This window comes from Trichosporon asahii (assembly GCF_000293215.1).
Source record: "Trichosporon asahii var. asahii CBS 2479 unplaced genomic scaffold scaffold00018, whole genome shotgun sequence".
Taxonomy (NCBI): Eukaryota; Fungi; Basidiomycota; class Tremellomycetes; order Trichosporonales; family Trichosporonaceae; genus Trichosporon; species Trichosporon asahii.
The window spans coordinates 534,642-554,188 of NW_014040906.1; the positions used below are offsets into that span (position 1 = coordinate 534,642).

Below are 19,547 nucleotides of genomic sequence, written 5' to 3' on the forward strand. Positions count from 1 at the left end.
GACTAACAGTCTCACTGGGGGTCCGAGGCTTAGGGCGTTCCTTCTGCTCAGACTGCGCCGATCACGCCCCCGTTACTCGTCGCATGTCAGCGCCTATCTCGCTCGGCTCGCCACACGTTACGGTCGCGAGGCACACCGAGTGGGATACTAAAGATACCGGCCTGTAGTCAGTCACCCTCAGTATGTAGTTTTGCCGTAAGCTCCTCGTCGTAATACCATCTGATGGTCCTGCTGACAGTTGGAAGAGCCCTAGACCCCCCCATGCGGGTAACAGACAGGTTTGCTGTTCAGGACAAATTGGTGGCATCAGGTGCAGGGTGGAGTCGAGGCCGCTGAATTGGAGTGATATCTGCCGACTACTTGGGCCATTGGAAGGGCTGGCGGTCGCGATTGCCCATGAGCCGCACGAAGGTGGTGCAACCTGACGAGGCCACTCAAGGCCAGGCGTAAGCTTCAGTTGATGTCTTACCGTGAAACTAATTTTCCTGATAATTGGTCATCATACGCTGTCACCCCTGAAGCGTGGCGACCCTGGCTCTCTCTGATGGGCCCTCCAGCACTTCATCTTCCCCGCTCTTCTCATACCCTTGCGGTGCCTGGAGATCTACCCAATATTGTGGCCATGGCAGGAAAAGCCCATGGGAGCCCAGGGGCTCCCTCCTTGTGCACGAAACAATGGTATTCCAACCTTTAACTGGTTCCCCTCGAAGCCTACAGGCGTGCGGAGTACCGTCAGACCGCCTGGATGCTTAGGCTGAGCCCGGACAGGCGTGGTTGCGGTGTCCGCGCCCGTGCAGGACATAAGTGGCGCAAACCGGACAGCTTGGCCCTCGAGCGAAGCATTCGGCGAGAGAGATACAGACTATCCCCCATGTATCTTAGCGGCTCGCATGGACTGGGCGGTCGCCCTGGATCTGGGGAAGGTGCTCGACAGGAGAGCTCTATTAGCCCACTTCCGTGCAGAGCCAACAGTGGTCTACGGGCTGTGAAACTGTTTCCATTCGTTCCGATGTCAATTTTGAGATCCGAGCTTGTCCATGCACGGCGTGCTCTTTACGTTATGAATGACAGGTCCGGTGATTCGATCCAGATCGTGAGGTGGTTGCTGCTGCACGCGTCCACCTGCCATTGTCCCGAGACGCTGCCCAATGTCCCGAGAGGCTGCGTAGCGATAGCCGGTGTAGACGATGCTCCGATTCGACCAGGATAAGAAGCCAGTCAGTAGCTGGTTGGTCGGCAAATTTGGCCGGCGATACCCGGAAGATTCAGCAGCAAACCAGGTTGCTTGAAGATTGCGGCCAAGCTCGAGTGTTGGTGCAATTCACGATCAGTTCACGAGGTCGGACGTTCTGGGTATCAGCGCAGCCTGATCAAGGACTCCCGGATGACTCCATGCCTAACAACGCACAAGCGCCTGGTACTCACAACCAAAGGGTGACTTTCACGTATTGAGATCTGGGTGACTCCAGACCGGTATGTGGTGATTACGACATCGACACCCGATGGTTTCAAGTGAAGCTGCGCGACGAACTTGGATCGTCAGTCGTCGAGAGAAGGTGTGACTGGAACTTCCACAGCCTATCCTCGTTCCTCGCCCGCACTGTCAAACACGCATACTGACAGCGTCGTACTCGTCACGAACGTCGTACTTTCGAGGCTTGTAGTGACAGAAGACACCGCGTGTACTCGTCCTTCACGGTCCGAGTGGATTTGGCCTGGTAGGAATGACCAGGTGCATGAGAGTCTTAGCTAACACCCTGAAGGTCCGATCTGAAGGAGTACGTCTATAGACGGGCAAACGCACTTCTGATGCCAGGCGAGAGTTTAGACTTTGATGCGCTCGCAGGTGAGGCGGGTAGGAGGGCGTCTGAGTGCCACATTCGCAACACGCAGCCTTAGCGCGCGCGGCCGAGCACCGCGTGGTCCAGGTTTCCAGTGGTGACATTGCCTGAGTTATTCAGTTCAACGAGAGGTTTCGAAGTTAAGCATTCCACGGCAACGATGGACGGAGCCAATCGTAAGAGGACGAGAGGATAATTCGTACGTCGCAGTATCCATCGTGAAAGTGAGGCAACATGCCAAAATGCTGGCCCTACAACAATGAGAGGAAATCATGATTAACGTTGATCCGTTGAGGATCAGGGGGTAATAACGTGGCTGCTTGGGTAATGAATGCGTATGAATCAAATGCTGAGAGCGTCAACATTGGCGGTCGTGTATGCGTGGTAATGTCTGGGCGTGAGCTCCACTGACGTGAGAGAGCGGAAGATGAGTTCATAGACAACTACGCCTCGGCGAATGAGAGCGAGTTTCCTGCGACAAACGAGGCTAGAGTTGATTAGCCATCAGCGAGTGAACCTATGGGGGTGGGGAGGGATTGGGGGAGGCTTGCTGGCGTTCGTTCTGAATATCAGCCATCGCATTCTGAATGTCGCATCGGCGTACTTTTCGGGTGTTGAGCTTGTATCCCTGCAGCGCGAAGTGCTCTGCAAGCTCGGTAGGTTTTGGGAGGCCAGGGAAGCTGAATGTCAGTATCAAACATGGATAGTTGAGCGGGACATACTTGCGAGGAGAGTACACTCTGAAATCGTCGGATTGGGTATCCACGAGATGGGGAATCGGCCCTAGTTCTGGGTCGATTGCGCTCATGTCGTAGCACCGAAACTTGAGAGAATAACTGTCCCGTCAGCTTGCTGATCTCCGAGGCAAGAATTTATTACCTTCCCTCATGCCGAATGGAGAGGTCCTGTCATCGTCAGTCATGATCCGCTTCGCCCGCTAACTCACAGTGAAAAGAAACCAGAGACCAGCCTCTCCATCCATGGCAGCTACTCTGATACCCGCCACATGCAGACTGCCATAGAGATTGCGTCCCACAATGACACGTTTGTCGTCGCCGCGAGAGCGAACGCGAGACCCCCCTCTTGCTGATCGACTGCGATCAGACCCCTTAGACGATGATCGGGACGTCTGGGCTTGAGGGGGCGTTTTTGGCGCATTGTCTCGATTTCGGGCAGATGTGCCTTGACCAGGGGTTTCAGGATGTCTTGAGGTTGAAGCGCGCGGTAGATTCGCGGGCGAGGCTGCCCGCTGGCTGCCAGCACGCGCCCCAATCCTCTCTTCGTCACCCTCGATGTTCGACGAGGAGGTTGGCGACATAACTGTGGGTTCTGCTGCCCTTGTGGTCGGAGAGCTGCTTGGATCTCTAGCAGCTTTGGCTATCGTGCGAGGCGCTACCCGGGGAGGGTCTCCTCTGGGGTCGCAGAGTTCGGCCGCACACACAAGATTGCCAACCTCGATATCACTGTCTTGTTAGGGCCAATCAGGATGCGCACACTCACGTTGGGTCAACAAGCCTGCCGGTGCCCGTACCTTCCAAACCGTAGTCCAGCATCCAAAGCCGCACTATCGGGCTGGGGGCCAGCGGGCGGCGGTCTTTCTCAGTTTTCCGTCTTCCATGCACTGGTTGCTGAGCGACCTGCAACCAGAAACTTCATGCGTTAGAACCAGGTAGTGCCACGTTACTCACCTCATGAATCGCCCAGCGAAAATGCCGGACTTGATCTTCTTGATCGGGGTCCAGACGCCTTCCGGGCGGGGGTCGTACAGTCGAGCCGGTGCGGGTGGTCTGTGCTCCGTGCCACTATCATCTGCTCTCAGTGACGCGGACATGGCGCGGCATAAAGGTGACCTGCGCACCTGCGCCGCGCAGATCTAGTATGTTAGATCTGCGGGTGATGGTCTATCTCCTGTTGGAGATGTGATAAGAAGACCCGGAGTGGAGGAGTAGGGAAGGTAAGACACCCTAGGGTGTTTGATCGTCCGGGCGGTGGCTGTCGTGGCTTGTCCGAAGCAAGGCTGGACCTTCCGACGCGTGCAGCAACGAATCGAACTAGACTGCTTCCGAACGGTGGCTGAGAGGGTATAACAGACGAGCTGGGAGAGACCAGGTATGGTGTCACGGTGGTAGTATCGAATCGAGGGAAGGCGGTCGATAATCGTGTTTGTGCGCAGGGCCAGCCTGTCGCAGTGATGAAGGAGCACTGGCGTGTAGAGTGCGGCTGCAAGTGATGATGGGAAAGGAGGGGTAACAAGACAGCAAAGGAAAGGGGTATGTCGAAAAGCAAAGAAGACTGCTTAAGTCAGCGCGAAGGAAGGACAGAAGAAAGCAAGACGGATCGAAGACCGAGAAAGACGGCAAGGTGAAAGTCAACAGATGGTCGGCGAAATCGAGACTGCGAGGTCCAGCAGCGAGGGGCACAGACGCAGACCGCAGCTACAGACCACTACCCTAAGGGGCCAAAGGTCTCCGCACAGAGAATAGAATGCCAGGGCTGCTGCCACTTGGCTTACGTGTGGCCCCTCATCCGACCGCGAACCCTACTCCAACCGTTTGCCTGGCACAGACACCTCTGCAACTCTAACTCGCCTTTCCACCGGCTCGTTCACTACAGTACGCAAACGTTAACCCGTTGCTAGGTGGACAGATGGCGAGAGGTGCAGTCTCGGTACTACAGAGAACAGCCGGGCACGGCAGGTGTCGGAGGGTTTCAACCGACCGTCATAGGCGCAGTGACTACGCCCCAGCACTACGCCCCAGCAGCTTCGCCGAGAATTGCGAGAGCTCCCCTCAGGTCGTTACTGAAGTCGTTCCGAACTGGCGCGATGCAAACAGGTATTGATGTGACTGCTCTGCCCGAAAACGCTGCCCAGGGTCACTAATTGTTTCGGACAGCCCAGCCCTAGAGCGCGGTCTCCTGTGCCTTTGCTCCTGGGAGGTCGCACGAGATGTACAGACCAGTGGTCCTCAGCAGATCAAACGGCTTGAGGGGGACAGAGATGCCCGTGGACCACAGGGGGTGCTTACAAGGGCTAATGGCGTTGTCGCGGTGGGAGGTGGTTGAAACGAAGCGAAGTATGCGAATACTCGACCTACCAGGTTAAGGCTAATCTCCGACGAAATACCGATTACAAAATAGTCTTGACGGTCGCGGATAGGAACGAAGGGACGATATGCAGCTGTGAGCTGAAGGCGATTGGAAGAGAGGGGGGAAGGGGGATGAAAGGAGCCGAGCGATGAATATGTGCGTGAATTGTATATTCGCGGACCTGTCGGGAAAACCGACGTTGACGTCGTTGTTCGGTCGTATACAGAGTCGGTCGAAGTTAAATACAATCAATGGTGAAGAGGTGCTAGCAGATGAAGAGGAAGAGTGTAATATCAGAAGATCAAAACAAGATCATCGGCTGTTCAAGCTGATCATCGGCAAGTCGGTGCCGTCAGTGTCCCTCCCCGGTCTTAGCCTCGTGTACACCGAATGTGTCATTTCCTGATCATCTTCGTGTTAAACTTTGGGACGAAGATCCACGGTTACTCTGAAGCACTGGACACTCGCTGCTGACACCCTTCACGCGCTGCAAGCATCATCAAGAGGTGGGTCAGGTCGCATATTACCGCGAGCTAAGTGTCCGGTCTGAGGGATCTTCGAGAGGGCACGACGAGCGCGGGTTTGGGCGGAGCATCATGATAGGGGGGCTCAGGGAACTACTGACCCCTGGGACATTATCCTGAGTGGGGGGGTACCTGGTAGCACAAGATTTGGAGCCAATTGAACCAGGACAGGCCGATTGTCGCCCTGATATTCCAACGTAAATAGGGCTAAAAAGGGGTGGCCAAAGGGCTCAGAAGAGGGGCTGGCAAACCCTCTCGGAAGCCCGCTGCCCGTGGAGCCAGATAGTCACCCTTCATCTCAACATGTGGAACAGGGAATGACGATGTGTCTCTGCGTCCTTCATATGTCTGTCGGATCGGGCCCAAGACCAAAGGCTTCGGGTGAGTGACGAGGAACTGATACGGGCCGACGACCCGACACACCCTCTGGCCCCATCCCAGTGCGCGCACTGCCGTCAAAAGCACTCGGCCAGCACTCTTTCCACCGTCATGTGCTTTTAGACGGAGCACATTGGGAATTTGGAATACTGGAGGCCATCCAGTTGGTAATGAGCAAAGTGGCCGCGCGTAGGATGCGGGACGGGAGCCCTGTTAGTCTTATTGCTCACAGTCAGGTCTCAGGTATATCAGGAACCGCTCAATGCAACGTGCGGCGAACGCTGACAGGACTACGGCGGAGACTTTGTGCTTTGCGGTCGCTCGTGTCGTATACCCTCGACGTCCGAGACGCGACCAGAGGAGCCACTAGACGATGCACATGCTTTGTCCCGGCCGTCACGAGCGTGCCCAGTTGCTTGCCCATGATCCCCATGTTTGGTAATGCTCTGGCAATGCCAAGCGGAGTATGTACCGTTATAAGTGCACTTCGCGGTGTGGAGGCATCCCGTAGTCTATTCGCCTGTTCACCCAGAACCTCATGCTCTCCTTCCTAGTACACTTCGTCTTTCAAGGAGGATCAGTGGACAGGAACATTGATTGTACTGAGAGGCTCAGATGCACACAAGTTTCACGGGCTTTCCCACGATTCCGAGTCGTAGTTGCGCGTCCCCTGGGACCCACAGTCGAACGCTCCGACCGAATGATGAGACAAGCCTATGTCAGTGATGCATCAGCTCCGGATCAGTCGGATCAAGGGGAACGGCGGGCAATGCATGTTCTCGACTACAGAGATAGGCGCCACACAACGCGCAGGAATCCAGGGCAAAGCGAGCGGATTACGCGAAAGTGTCCTGTGCGCCTCCTACCTTCGATCCGCTAAATCCTTGTTTGATATCCTATGAGAAAGTGCGCCCCAGAGTGGAAATTGGCTCGCGTTGCGGAGTCCTGGTCGTGGGCTTCTGCTGTCTGCGCCTTCTTCGGCACTGGGCATCGGCAAAGGCCAATTACCCTTGTTGGTGACTGACCTAGTACCCTCGGAATCTCATTGGATGCGAAGATAGTGCGGAAGGTATCAGCGACTCACAGGAACGATACGGTGTTTACCATAAGTGACGCGAGATTGCGTTGGGGGCTCGGGCGAGCAATACACGAGGCGAAATGGCAGGTGTTTATGCCGTCCCTTGCATGTCTAAGCAACTGTGACGGACAGTCTCAGACCCAGTAATCCTCTCGTGCGTGTACACACGCGCGCGCTCCCCGGATTCGGGCTACGCATGACTGCAGAGCGCGATCGTGTGAGGTGGATGATAGAAGCACCCACGCAGCGGGGCCAGGTTCGCGCCTATTCTCCCTGTACTTCGGGCGTTGGCAAGACAATGATCACAGACCGCCTGGCATACAGACCCAAAATGCAAGCACCTCCTGCCGAAATACTGCCGTTCTCGCTGCACCGCAGCTACCAGGCGCAAGTTGGTCGTTGAGTCAAAACCCCTGGTGGGCGGGCGGTGTGTAATCACGGAGGAAGTCCGACAGTAGAGAGTCGAGTGATGGCCGAAGCAACGGTTGGGGTTGAGGCGCCTCGCGCTCGGCCGGCTGCCGGTCAACGGCGTACACACCACAGCAAAGCAGAATCAGCCGTGCCAACAGTTGGTCATCCTCATCTGATTTCTAGCCGTCTGTCCCAAGCGGCGCTCGGTGACAGATGGCTATCTAATAATACAGCACAAAGCTGTCTATGGATATCCCTGCCGCCGGCAATATCCAGGGCCAGGGCTTACCACACCCTGCTACTGTAACCCTTCCTTAACGACCCTTCAAGGCTGCTGCTGGCACGATCCTGACAAGGACGAAAACCCAGGTTGTCTGCGTGCAAGGAGTTGACAAGTCCAACATAGGAGACAGGAGGGCGTAGGTAACTGAGGAGAGAAGCGTTGAGACGCGCAACAGTCGGTTTTCATAGCTACCGAGACAGATCATTAAGCCTCAAGTGCCTTCCTCAAATCAAAGTTTTCGTACCTTCATATCCGAGTCGTGCTACGTCACTAAATCGTGCTTGGCTGCAGTGGTTGCGGAGCTGGTAGCTGGCATGATGCCGAACATGCAGCGCTGGGCGGAGGGAGGCGAGGTTGGATCCCATTCCTCGCCTCCTGTTATGTTACAACCACTGTCCGTCGTCCCCTCTGGCGTAGGCTCCACCGATCGCCCGTGCGTATGTAATGGGATGTTCGTCACCCCCTCGGCCGGCAGATTGACCTTTTTGCTGCTTTTAGGACCGGCATTAGCCCCGTGTTGGTCTGTTCCGTTCTCCCTTGAGACACAACCGCAGGGCAAGAGGCGAACCCGTTTCAGAGCTTTGCTTGATACCATAGCAATCGCGGGCGGCTATGACGCTGGCCCGTTACCAAACTCGATCTGTCTGGAAGACATGACCCAAGGTGAGCTAAGTTTATCACGGGCATCAGCTGAAGACCGTGCACATGGTTATTTCATCATTAAAGCCAAGCCCAAGGTTGTTCCCCACAGGGTGAGAGGTATTCGAACGACGTAATGTCCAAGCCCCAAACCTGATCTACGTTGCCAAAACGGTGGCTTTCGAGCTTCCGATGGCGGAGGATTAAGGTGGCAGCCTTACGGAATGTCTCAAAGTCTCCACCCATACCGTCAAAACGCGAACAGTCCCTTAAAGTGTATTTCTTGACACCTGGCTTGCCCTCCATGCATCAAACATCTGTTGGAAATTGTACAAGCATCTCAGACGGTACCTTTCGTCTCTAAAGAATCATCCGCATCACCACACATTGTAGACATGAACGGTGGACATCCTCCTAAAGTGCAAAGCCAAGGTATCTCATGTCCAGGTGGCACTTGATGGTCGTCAGGCGTCGACGGCGTAAGTGGTTGTGAATCAAGACAGGGGTATCGTTCCTCTACCAAATGTAGCAGCGGAGGAACACCCGCACCTCATCGTCATATGACCCCGCACACCAGACAGATGCTCAGGTCCACTTCAGCTTGCGAATTAGAGTTCCGAAAAGAGCGCTAATTCAGCTCAGAAGGGTTTGGCCTGAACGGATCCGCGGTCCGACCTCTTACACCAGATGCTTTCACGCACGGTCGCGGCCGCTGAACATACGTTCCAGTTGCGGCATTCAAATTTGGAACTGCGATTGACTCCCCCACTCCCTCAGTGTTGGGTGACACCGGACGTCTCTACTCATGCATAATATCCATTCCGCGCACCAGGAGCGGGTTGAATGCCCCATTAGTTCCATCCCGAAGCGATTTGTTCGATCACGTTTCGGTCCGGCGCAACTAGGCCGCGGGCGTGTACGACGAGCAGCCGGTGACGAAGCGGCAGAGGATGGTCGGTTGGAGCGCACGGAGCCGTCGAGCGAGTCCCGCCCGGAATATAATGCGCCGTGATCCCTCTGGAGGTTTGGTAACAACTCCTGAGTGGAGTTCAGGCTCGTCACCACTACAGAGCACGTTTAGGCAGAAGCCTTTCAATCGCAGCCAGGTGACTGCCTCCCAGCTTGCAGCTTCTACTGCGTGTTCAGCCCGCCCCGTAACCCGTGGGTGCGATCGGTCAGCTGTATCAGCTGGGTCAGGTCGCCTCCCTGCGTCGCTGGGCAGGTCTTGAATTCGTTAGGGTTGCCGGCAATTCAATTCTTGATGCATTTCAGGTCCCTGTGCCCTCTCTCCCTCTCATGACACCCACGACACCCCGAACCGCAACCCCTACCCCACGTCTCGCGACGACGACGCCTTCACGACATCGGCAAGTCTCCTGGGTCTTCTCTCCCCTTACTCGCCGTAGGGGTGCAACTTCGAAACCATCCGCAGCTTGCCGTCCCGACAGGCCAAAAAGACTGATGTCTCTCAAGATCGATCAGCACGACACGTAAGATTATCGACGTACGCAACAAGACAAATGCCCATGCGTCCAATTGCGGACCAAGGGAAATCTGTCGTTCACCTGGAGGGGATTGCCAACGACTCTCGAGCATCAGACCGTCAGAGGCGACCCTCCGCCCGATGAGTTCGCCCGGCATGAAACGGGGTGCAAAGCAGCATGTGCTTAGTCCTTCGAGAGCTCGCGTGCCTCCGGTGGGTGTGTATTATCGTCTCACTGGCACCGCGAATGTCACGTCACCAAAGTACTCGCGGGTAACTGTATGGCGATATGGAGACATCTGCAATCCTCTCCGCGATGCTGAGTCATTTAGCAGCGGGCGTCGTTCGTGGTTCCAGGTTGGTTTAACTCAGACGCATTCTGTCCCGCGCGGGCGGCTGTATATCATCGGTATAGTAGGTGCCGAGTGCAACGAATTACATGCGCTATAATTAAGTTCTAACTACCAGCCAAGACTACTATCGCGGGCGAGTGTAACAGCGGTCAGTGGGCGATGGCCACGCCGGCTGATGACTGTGTCCGCAGCGTCGGCATGTAGCGCAAACAGCAGGAAGCCGAGAACGGCCGCGACGAGATGGGGTCCGCTAACATTGGCGGTATTGTTGGACCCGAGATCGACGGCCATGTGCGATGCGCAATGCCAAGGCCGGTCCGCAGCCCCCGAACTGTCCGGACCTCCGAGGCTGCTGCCACATGGCAGAAACCCACTGTCCTCGGTCATCTCTCCGGCTTCCATTGCTGACTCTCACAACGATACCTCAGCCATTTCGACGGTCATCATGACACTCGATACAAACATAGAGGCTTATCCGCCTCCAAGACCTCACAGGTTCAGACGCTTCCTCCTAAGTGTCTAACGGCGTCCTGGTCCCCTGCAAAGCACGGGAGTCGGTGGGATGCGGCCATATGATTACTCACTAGCAGGCCCAAGCTGTGCACTAGGGACGCCGGCACGAATCGGCCCCCTCAAGAGCGAGACCCACGCCTGGTAGTCTGAACTTATGGCTGGCTGTTACTTCGTGAGATGGGCCATTGCATACGCTGCACGGAAGAATTCGAATCGTGACGCGACAGCGACCGATCTGAAGATTACCACTGGCATTTGAGAAGTCGACAGTTACCTCCCGTCATCCAGCAACACCTATTCGCACTCGACCAGCTGACAGCATCCCCTCGTTCCGTAACATGGTGTCTGACCTCCCCCAGGGTCACACTGGAATCACAGGGAAACGACGACGAGGAACGCCACGGCTCACTGAATATAGCGCCCCGTTAGTAGTTCTCGTCCGCGCGTCCGCGGCTGCTGTCCCTCAGCAACACTGCTTCCGGCTCTCGTGACGAAGCCAGGGTGGAAGAACCTATCGGCGGGCCTGATGGCTTCTCACGCTTTGGAAGCGGTCCGCGGGCATGGGAAGCAGTCGACCGCGGCGCGCTCATGCCCAATCCCTGCCCGAGTAGCCTATACACGATCCGATCACAGCAGGTCAGCCTGCAGGTGATAGTCATCATGTGGTGTTGCCGGACCGCAAAAGGTGTGGAGCGGATATCGAAGAGTATCGGCTGTTCGCAGGGAGGCGGCAGAATAGCCTTGGAATCCGCGACACCCGTGGATGTTCAGGACGATACCCTTTGTGCGGCGCTCGGCGCCCCCTCCCCTCTTCCCCACCGCACGGAGACCTCCCCTGGTACCCTCGCAAGGGTGACTATGGGTTGCCTTCCGCATTGTGCGACTCTGCTTGTCCGTGCATGCGCCGTCGCTTACGTTCGATAACAAGGTTCGCGTCTTAATGGAACGCCCGCGGACGCCGAGAGGCGTGTGGCGCCGCTGATCCGCAGAGTTGCTCCGCCGGCAGACATTCAGGAAAGAATGCCTCGATACGCGACACTCGCGTCGAAGTTTTTCCGGATCACGGACGTGCACCCTGCAATGGCCAGATGATTTTCCGGGACCCACGGTAGGCGCGGTATTCATGAAACGACTTTCCGAAGCAGTGGGAGGAGTCTGGAGCATGCGAAGAAGACGGGGCTTTCTGGGGCGTGTGGGAGGGTTTCTGCCATCCATCTGGTGGTCGAACACGTCGCCTGTAGCAGCAATGGGTACCGGCTATACGGAGAGCGCGGACCTGTGATCGGTGCGTTCCTCATGAACACGGAGGGCCCTGCGTACTGGCCTCGTAACGACCTCGAGGATGGTTGACGTGAGGTAACCGCGCTGAAAGAACTTCAAATAAGCACGGCTGTGGTTAGCACGCTCGGCTCGCGAGACGACCGATGTTTGCCGCGGCGACAGACAGGTTTCAAAAAGCCGTGCGGCGACGACATCAGCAGAGACGCAGTGGCAAACGCGATGAGTGCTGCGCTGTTCCTCTACGTTGTCGGGGCCCGTCCAGAAGTCCGATCGCCAAGTCCGATGGCCGACGGGCATTGTGCACATGACGTTGTAGCCGGTACCGATGTGGGATCCATGTCGCCCCTGGCACTCCTCCGCGCTCCGTTCCTTGCCTCATCGTTGAGACACAGGGATGTTGCGGGCATTGAAGGCAGCCTTGAACCTGTGAGAGTTATCAGCCGCAGCTTAGCCCCACGAGATTACATTGCAGCAGCGCCGCTCTGCGGCAATCGGGCTTCGGACGAGTACGAGTTTGTGAACATGCGAGAGTCGCACGATGTCTTGGGTCGACGTACGTACGATCGCTGTCCTGGAGGTGTATGCGTCAGCGGCGTCAGTGCATCAATGCTGGTATCTACGATGTCCATAGCGCTAACTAGCGTTTTCGTGATATCCTATGCTATCTCTATCATCAAGTCGAAGCAGGCTGGATCCCCATATGGTATTATATTGCCAATAGGAAGGGATAGGGATATATATCACTAGCTATGGGTTGAGTCAGTCCTCCACTGCACGAGCCCCGGGCTTGACCTGTGGTCTTTCATCAACATCTCCTGAGGCAAGCCACGTGCTTCCAGCCATCCTTCCAACACCCTTTGCACCCAGCAATTCCTCACCCCTCCTTAGTTTGCAGCATGTCCTTTCAAGTTATGCCGCCCATCGGACTTGTCAGTGCATAAGAAGTGCATACAGGACGCATTTGGGGCTTTTTTAAGGCAAACTGATAGCTATTGATATATATTGGTAGAGTGATAGCCTACTAGCTCCAGCCACAGTCAAGTAAACCACCCCTATCCTATGATATCCCTATCGGTGCTACCATAAATCTAGCGCTAGCTAGCCCTATCGCTCTATCTTATGGACATCGTAGCTGGTATCGAGCCGAGTACTCCTGGTATCCTGCATGCTTCGGTTTCTTCTGTTCGGTGATCGGCTATCTCCACCTCTCGCTCTTTTTTTCCAGCGGCCGGCCGAGCAGGCCAGGTACTGCACACACTCAGACAATGCAAAAATAGAATCATCTCCGTGACGGGACGGCAATTCCAGACCTTGCAAGGCAGCATTGACCTCACTAGCCGCCAACTGTTGGTCAGGTCGACCTCGGAGCGTGTACCGGCGTCCACTCGGAGTATTTAGCGACGCACTGGCCCCCTGTTGCACGGCCGACAGGCCCGGCTCGAACAGGGAGAAGGATTCATTGAGGATCCCATAAACGTGCACGGAGCGCACGAGTTGATTAAACTTGCCCGCGGCGTGGCTTGGCTCGTTGGGGAGCTGGCCTTCGGCATTGGAAGCTCCGTCTTATGGCCCCTCGTGGCCCCCGCCTCGGCCCTCGCCGTCCCTTACGGCCCTGTCGTCAGTCGACCCTGTGGCCCTCAGACGAGTCCGGACTTGCGGACTTCCGTGTGTCTCACATCACTCGCGCGCATGGGTCCTGGTCGTGCGGGATAACGAGACAATTAGGCGAGCGCCGTTTCCGCACGAGATCGGGATTCCCGTAGTATCGTCCTCACACGACCGTTGCGACCAATTCGCAACTCCCGTCGTTCGACTTTACGAGACAACCCTGCTTTCCTGTAAAGACAGAGACGGCTAGGGATACAGTCTAAGCCGCGCTTTCTCCACGATAGATGAGTCAGCTTTCTAGGTCGCAAGACCTGGCCAAGACGTTGTCTTCGAAAGACTGGGGATTTCTGCGAGGCGCTGCCGCCGGCAGCGCTCTCAACGAGTCCGTCCTCACATCTATGGTGAAATGGTATCATGCATCGTTGCCACTTGGATTCGATGCGGTGGGGGTTCAATTCCCCCTGGATGTACTCTTTTGGCCTCCCATGCATCGAAGAAAGATGGTTTGACGATGCTGAGAGCGACGAGGACGAATGGATGATGTTTTTGGTGGTGGTGGCATCTGGTGGAGGTGGTGGACTGTGATCAGTGGAGGGGCTGCAGTGGGTCACGGCCAGATTCGCAGACGTGGAACAGTGGAGGCAGGAGCTAGACGTCCGGTATGATCATAACAGTTCATATGCGGGTGTGTATCATACAAGTTTTAAGTCTACATGCGCTTCGCTCGCTGGCAAGCTTGCTCAACGTCTCTACCGTTGAAGTCAAAGCTCAAGCCACTGTCACTGTAGCTCTTGCTGAGGTACTCGTTCGCCCTACTGATCTCACCCACCAGAGTCGACGTGATTTCCCGCCAGACATAGTTGATGAGGTCCTGGGTAGCCTTGTCGTTCTGGTGGTCGCGGTGGTGGTTCGCTCCCGGCACACCAGGTGCTGAGTCGTCGTCGCTGAAGTGCTTGTCGACTCGGCGAGCCATGGCCTCGACCGCCTTACGCATGTCCTTCGCAGTCTGCTCCTTGATAACCTTCTTCAGCGCAGAACGGTTGTAGTTCGAGTGAACGGAGATTTCGTTCGCAGGTGTCGTACGGGACAGACGCTCGACGCCGTCAAAGAAGTCCATGAGTCGGGCGAAGCCGCGGCGCAGCATCATCTTGATGTACGCCTTCATGTTCTCATCGTACAGACCTCGGGCGCGCTGCACGAACACAGCCAGAGCCGGGATCTTCAGCTTCTGCGTCTCATCGACAAACACATTGAGGTTTTCTGTATGTCAGTTCCCGGTAGTCCTGCTTCAACTCACCGATCATCACGACGTGGAAGTAAAGCTGGTCTTTGCCCTCGCCAGACGAGATTTCCGAGCCAACAAGCTTGGAGACGTACTGGAGACTGCCAAGGACGCTGGCAACGACCTGCTCGTACGCGTCATTCACACGCTTGCGGATATCCAGTCCCTCAGCGGTGCCTAGCTGGCTTTCAATGCGCTCCACGAAGACGGGGAAATGTCTGACAAAGTAGAAGACGCCTCTTCGCTTCTTGATCGTGTTCTTCGCGCCGTCGATAGTCCGGATCTGCTCCTTGATGAAGCTGTCGAAGATCTGACGCTGCCGACCAAGCTGCTTCTCGAACAGCTGGACGAGGAAGAGGTTACCGCCCTCCTGCTCGGCGCCCTGGAGCAGCGTTTCCGTCTCTGCGATGACACCGACGATGGCCACGGTGTTCTTCTGAGAGCCTAACGTTCCGCCGCTTAAGCCGATTGCAGCCTCGATCCAGTTCTTCCACTCGCCGTCAACGAAACCGAACATCAGGTCCATGACCGTGCGTGCGATCTGCGCCAGGGCAGGATTCTTGCCCAGCTTGGCGGCACTGTGACGACCAGCCTGGCGACGGAAGTAGGTGTCGAGGTCCATGTAGTCGGCGAAGGTCGTTTCGTTGTCCGCAAGATGGAGGAAGGCGTTGATGAAACTGTCCTCGGTGACGATCTGACTGACGATTTCACCCATACCACGGCTGTAAAGCTCAGCCACCTTGCGGGTCGAGCCATCCGCTTTGCGATCCCGTAAAGCGGCATGATCGGCACCGGGGGCTTTCTGTCGGAGAGTCTTGGAACGCGCAACGCCCTCTCTGAGCGCACCACCGATACCGGCAGGCTGCTGGGCGCCTTGCGAAGCCTTAGCGAAAGCTGGGGGTTAGCTAGGGCGAAGTCTCTTATCAGCTATGACTCACAAACGTCGACAACGCCCTCTATAGACTTGCTCAGGTTCTGAACGAGCATGACTAACAGCTTCTTCATCTCGTCCTCGTGCAGCTTGCTCATGGCAGTGATGTAGTTCTGCCGTTAGCTAGAGTCCTTCCTGGCTCACCTACCAAGCAAAGCTTCTTGTACCTCTCATCGTCCATGTCCTTGACCCAGAGCACGAGACCCTCGTACAGCATCAAACTCTCGCAGAGCTCATTGTGAGGCTCAAGCTTGAGCTGCGAAGTTTTCTTGTACTTCGCTAAGGTCTCGCTCGACTTGTGTTTGAAGGTGATATCGAGGTACTCGAGCACGCGCGTGGCGAACTGAACAGCAATCTTCTCGTACTCTTGGATGTGAGCACCCGTGGCCTCATTGTCGCGCGCAGCCTGGAGAGCCTTATACAGCGCCGTTGCCGCTTGCTCGAGCTCCTGCACGCCTCTCTGGGTTGACGGACTCGCTTGAGAGAGCGCCTGCAGGTCCTCCTTCGGAACATCGGTGATGGCCAAAAGCTGCTGAACCTCCTTCAAGAGGGCGTGCTGGTTCGAGATCTGCACCTGGAGACCACGGTTCTGACCCTCAATGTAGTCGATGTCGTCCTGGACGGCGTTGAGCTGCATCCGGTAACCCGTGAGATGGAGGTCGATGTCCTCGAGCTCGGCCAATGTGTCGTCAATGTGCTGCAGGACTTGCTCGACTCGGTCGTCGGACTCGAGGAAGGCGTGGATGTTGGCCGACTCCAGCGCAGCGAGCTCGTCCAGAAGTCGCTGTTCGATCGCGTCAGGTCCCTTGCGGCCGGACTCTCCCGCCGTGGCTGACGTTGAAGCCGTCCAGTCAAAGCCCTCGATCATCTCCTCGACGTTGGCCATGATCGCATCACCAGACTCGTCATCTTCGCCCTCAATGACGACGTCCGCCCCGCTCAGGCCACTGCGCGATGTGAGGAGAACGTCACGGGAGTACGCTGTCGTGAAGCTGGGAGGAGCAGGGTGGAAAGACACACGGCGATTCATCTGTTCCGGCGGCTCCTGCTCGTCGTCGTACATCGGTGACGGTGCCCTGCGCTCGCGCAATGTCGGCGGTGCGAGTGCGTCTGGCACAGAGGATGTCGCCTGCGACGAACCAGACGGCGACTTGGCCATTGCTGGCGTCGAGGGAGTGCGCTCATGCTGCGCTGGCGACTCTGTCACGGTCGGCAGAGCAGGCACGGCAGGAGCAGATGACGGTGGCGGAGGGATCATCGGCTGATCGTCATGCGAGAACGATCCGTTCTGCGGGGTCGCAAGTGACTCCTCCTCCATGCCGCCGTAAGGGTCATCGATGTCTTCTTGGGCGGGAGCCAGAGGTGAGGTGGCACTGCCTGCCGAGGGTCTTCGTCCACTAGACGCCCCCAAGGCTGCCATGGCACCAGGATTGATGCCGTTACCGCTGTACCCGACGACTGACGATGGTGGCGTATCATTCGAGTTCTGTCGCTGGGTAGGTGGTCGACTAAGTCCCATCGCATCGTACGCCGCAGAAGTTCCGTTTCCCTGCTTGAACGCGCTCTGGTCGAACACCTCGCCGATTCCAACCCCGCTGGGCTGGTGGTGATGATGACTGTCCATGCTCCGCGAATCGTCCATAGTCTGCGCACTCGGCCGTCTTCCTCGCTCATCCAACGTCTGTACACTCGGTCGTCGTCCATGGTCATCCAACGTCTGAGCACTTGGCCGTCGTCCATGGTCGTCCGTCCTCCGTCCCCTATCGTCCAGCGTCTGAACACTGGGTCGTCGGCCCCCAGCAGTAGCTGACGACGACGAGGAAGCCTGACTGCTCATCGCCGGCGCCCCTCGAAGGCGAGTAGAGGGAGCAGGCGGCGGTCCCTCCGGAGCAGGCGAGTGACCATGAGCCGAGGAAGCACCCTGGTAGGACTGTGAAGCCGGAACGCTGAAGTTGACGAGCTCGGGCAGATGTCCGGTGAAGTCCTGGAACGACGTGACGAGGCTGCCGAGGAACTGCTGTAGCGCGTCTGGCCGCTCAGTCCGCCAGCGGTATGTACGAACTGTCATTGCGAGAGCGAACTCGATCGGCTAGACATTAGCATCATTTCCAAAACTCGACGTTGACATCGTCCACCTCAGACGACCGAGGAAGACTCACTCCAATCTGCTCCAGCATGCGCATGTCGACCAGCTGCCACGTCTTTCCCTTCGAGAACGTCCCATTGCTGTTCTTCTTTCCCTTGTGCAGAAGCGGTCGCCCGTGTTTGTTGACTGCTTGTCAGCTGTGTGATACATTCAGCAATCAGCTAGACGTACGAGCCAACATGAGGTAGCGCGTCTTGCCGTGACCGCCATCTTCCTCGAACACCTTAATGTATGACAGGAGATTCTCCTCCAAATTTCCGTCCTCGTCGCGTCTCGAGAACAGCGAGCGCGTCATCGCTTGTTGTTCATCTCGGCTGGACATGGTCGGTCGTCGGCTGTCGGCGTTGCAGAGTGTGAGGTTCAACGAGATTACTACCAGCCGACGTGACGCTATGACGCGCAGCCAACCGAACGTGAATCGGGGGCAAAGTCACGTGGAGGTTGTTTTGATGATGGGTCGACTCCTAGGCTCGTGATGCAACAACATGCACGCAGGGAGCGCACATGCATGGAAGTTGACAAATAATGTATTTATGCATGGGGTACAAACTACATAACTATGCTCCGTTCTCCTGCGCCTCGAGAGCAATTTGGGCTTCAAGGACGACTTTGTCTTCCTCCAATCCCTCGATGGATTCCGTGAGTCTCCGCCTCTCGTCAATGAGCTCTCCATACTTGTCCTGGAGGTCACGCTCTCTCCGCTCAAGCTTGTCCACCTCCATCCGCTTCTGCTCGATGCGAGACGGAATGGCGGCCATCTCCATGGTTCGCAGCATCTCGAACGTCTCGAGGTCGCGCTGCGTCTGCTGGATCTCCTCCATCGTGGACAGAATCGACGCCCGGGTCTTGGCGTTGATGGCGTTGTATCCGCCCAGCTGCTTCGAAAGCTTCTTCTCGGCCTTTGTCGCCTTGGTGGCAGAGGCGATCATGCGGTCCTTTGACGATCCAATCATGGCAGAGTACGCCTGCCGGCGCTGCTCGGGCGACAGGTCCGCGGGATCAACCCATCCCATGCCCGGGAGGTAGACGAACTTCGGGGCGATCTCCGACCAAGAGTCGACGAAAGCATCGGAGGTCTCCTCCGCCTGCGAGCCGATGACGAGGCGGACTTGCTCCTCGTTGGCACCAGGAAGACCAAGAGCACCGGCGAGCTCGGCGTGGATCAGGCCCTTGGCGGAAGCGACGTGCTCATCCTCGGGCATGTCATACTCGCTGGGCTGAAGCGACGAGCTGCCAGGCACGGGGTGGGCGAGCGAGTCGTGCTTCATGAGCTGCGCCATCTCGACGTTGATGAGGTTGATCGCGGCAGTCAGGGAGGCATCGACGTCATCGAGGGTGCTGTTCAGCTGGCGGAGCAGGGCACGCTCGTCAACGTTGGCCGGACGAGGAAGGCCCTTCTTGACGACCTGCGAACGGCGCGCGAGCTCCAAACGCTCCTCTTCCTCGCGGGCCGCCTTGAGGCGGGCGTCACGCTCAGCGGCGTCTTCCTCAGTGAGAGGAACGTCCTCGTCCTCCTCTTCGTCCTCCTCGACCTCGTCCGTGAGCTCGAAGTTGTTCTCGGGCTTGGGCAGCGAAGCAAAACCAGCCTTGAGGGCACGGCGAGCGTCCTTCATGCGGCGACGGTCGTCGGCAGGCGTCTCGCCCCAGCCGGCACCAGCGGGAGTGTTGAGAGCGAGGTTGTCACGGGGAGTCCTGAGCGGGGTAGCACC

The 19,547-nt window shown here is 56.9% G+C and overlaps 2 protein-coding genes and 1 non-coding gene across 3 annotated transcripts; 1 reads left to right on the plus strand and 2 right to left on the minus strand.

Annotated features, from left to right (window-relative positions):
* Positions 1-2,358: 2,358 nt before the first annotated feature.
* Positions 2,359-3,672, minus strand: A1Q1_08140 (uncharacterized protein; the record flags this gene model as incomplete). The annotated part of the gene is made up of 4 exons (XM_014326287.1): positions 2,359-2,521; positions 2,564-2,664; positions 2,788-3,304; positions 3,530-3,672. 4 exons carry the CDS (start codon positions 3,670-3,672, stop codon positions 2,359-2,361), a joined length of 924 nt encoding a protein of 307 aa, XP_014181762.1.
* Positions 3,673-13,871: 10,199 nt separating this feature from the next.
* On the plus strand, positions 13,872-13,949 carry A1Q1_t214. Its single transcript has one exon. It is a non-coding gene; the product is annotated as a tRNA-Gly (tRNA).
* Positions 13,950-14,188: 239 nt separating this feature from the next.
* Positions 14,189-18,160, minus strand: A1Q1_08141 (exocyst protein; the record flags this gene model as incomplete). Its single annotated transcript, XM_014326288.1, has 6 exons — positions 14,189-14,739; positions 14,777-15,655; positions 15,700-15,781; positions 15,841-17,781; positions 17,852-17,964; positions 18,010-18,160. 6 exons carry the CDS (start codon positions 18,158-18,160, stop codon positions 14,189-14,191), a joined length of 3,717 nt encoding a protein of 1,238 aa, XP_014181763.1.
* Positions 18,161-19,547: the final 1,387 nt, after the last annotated feature.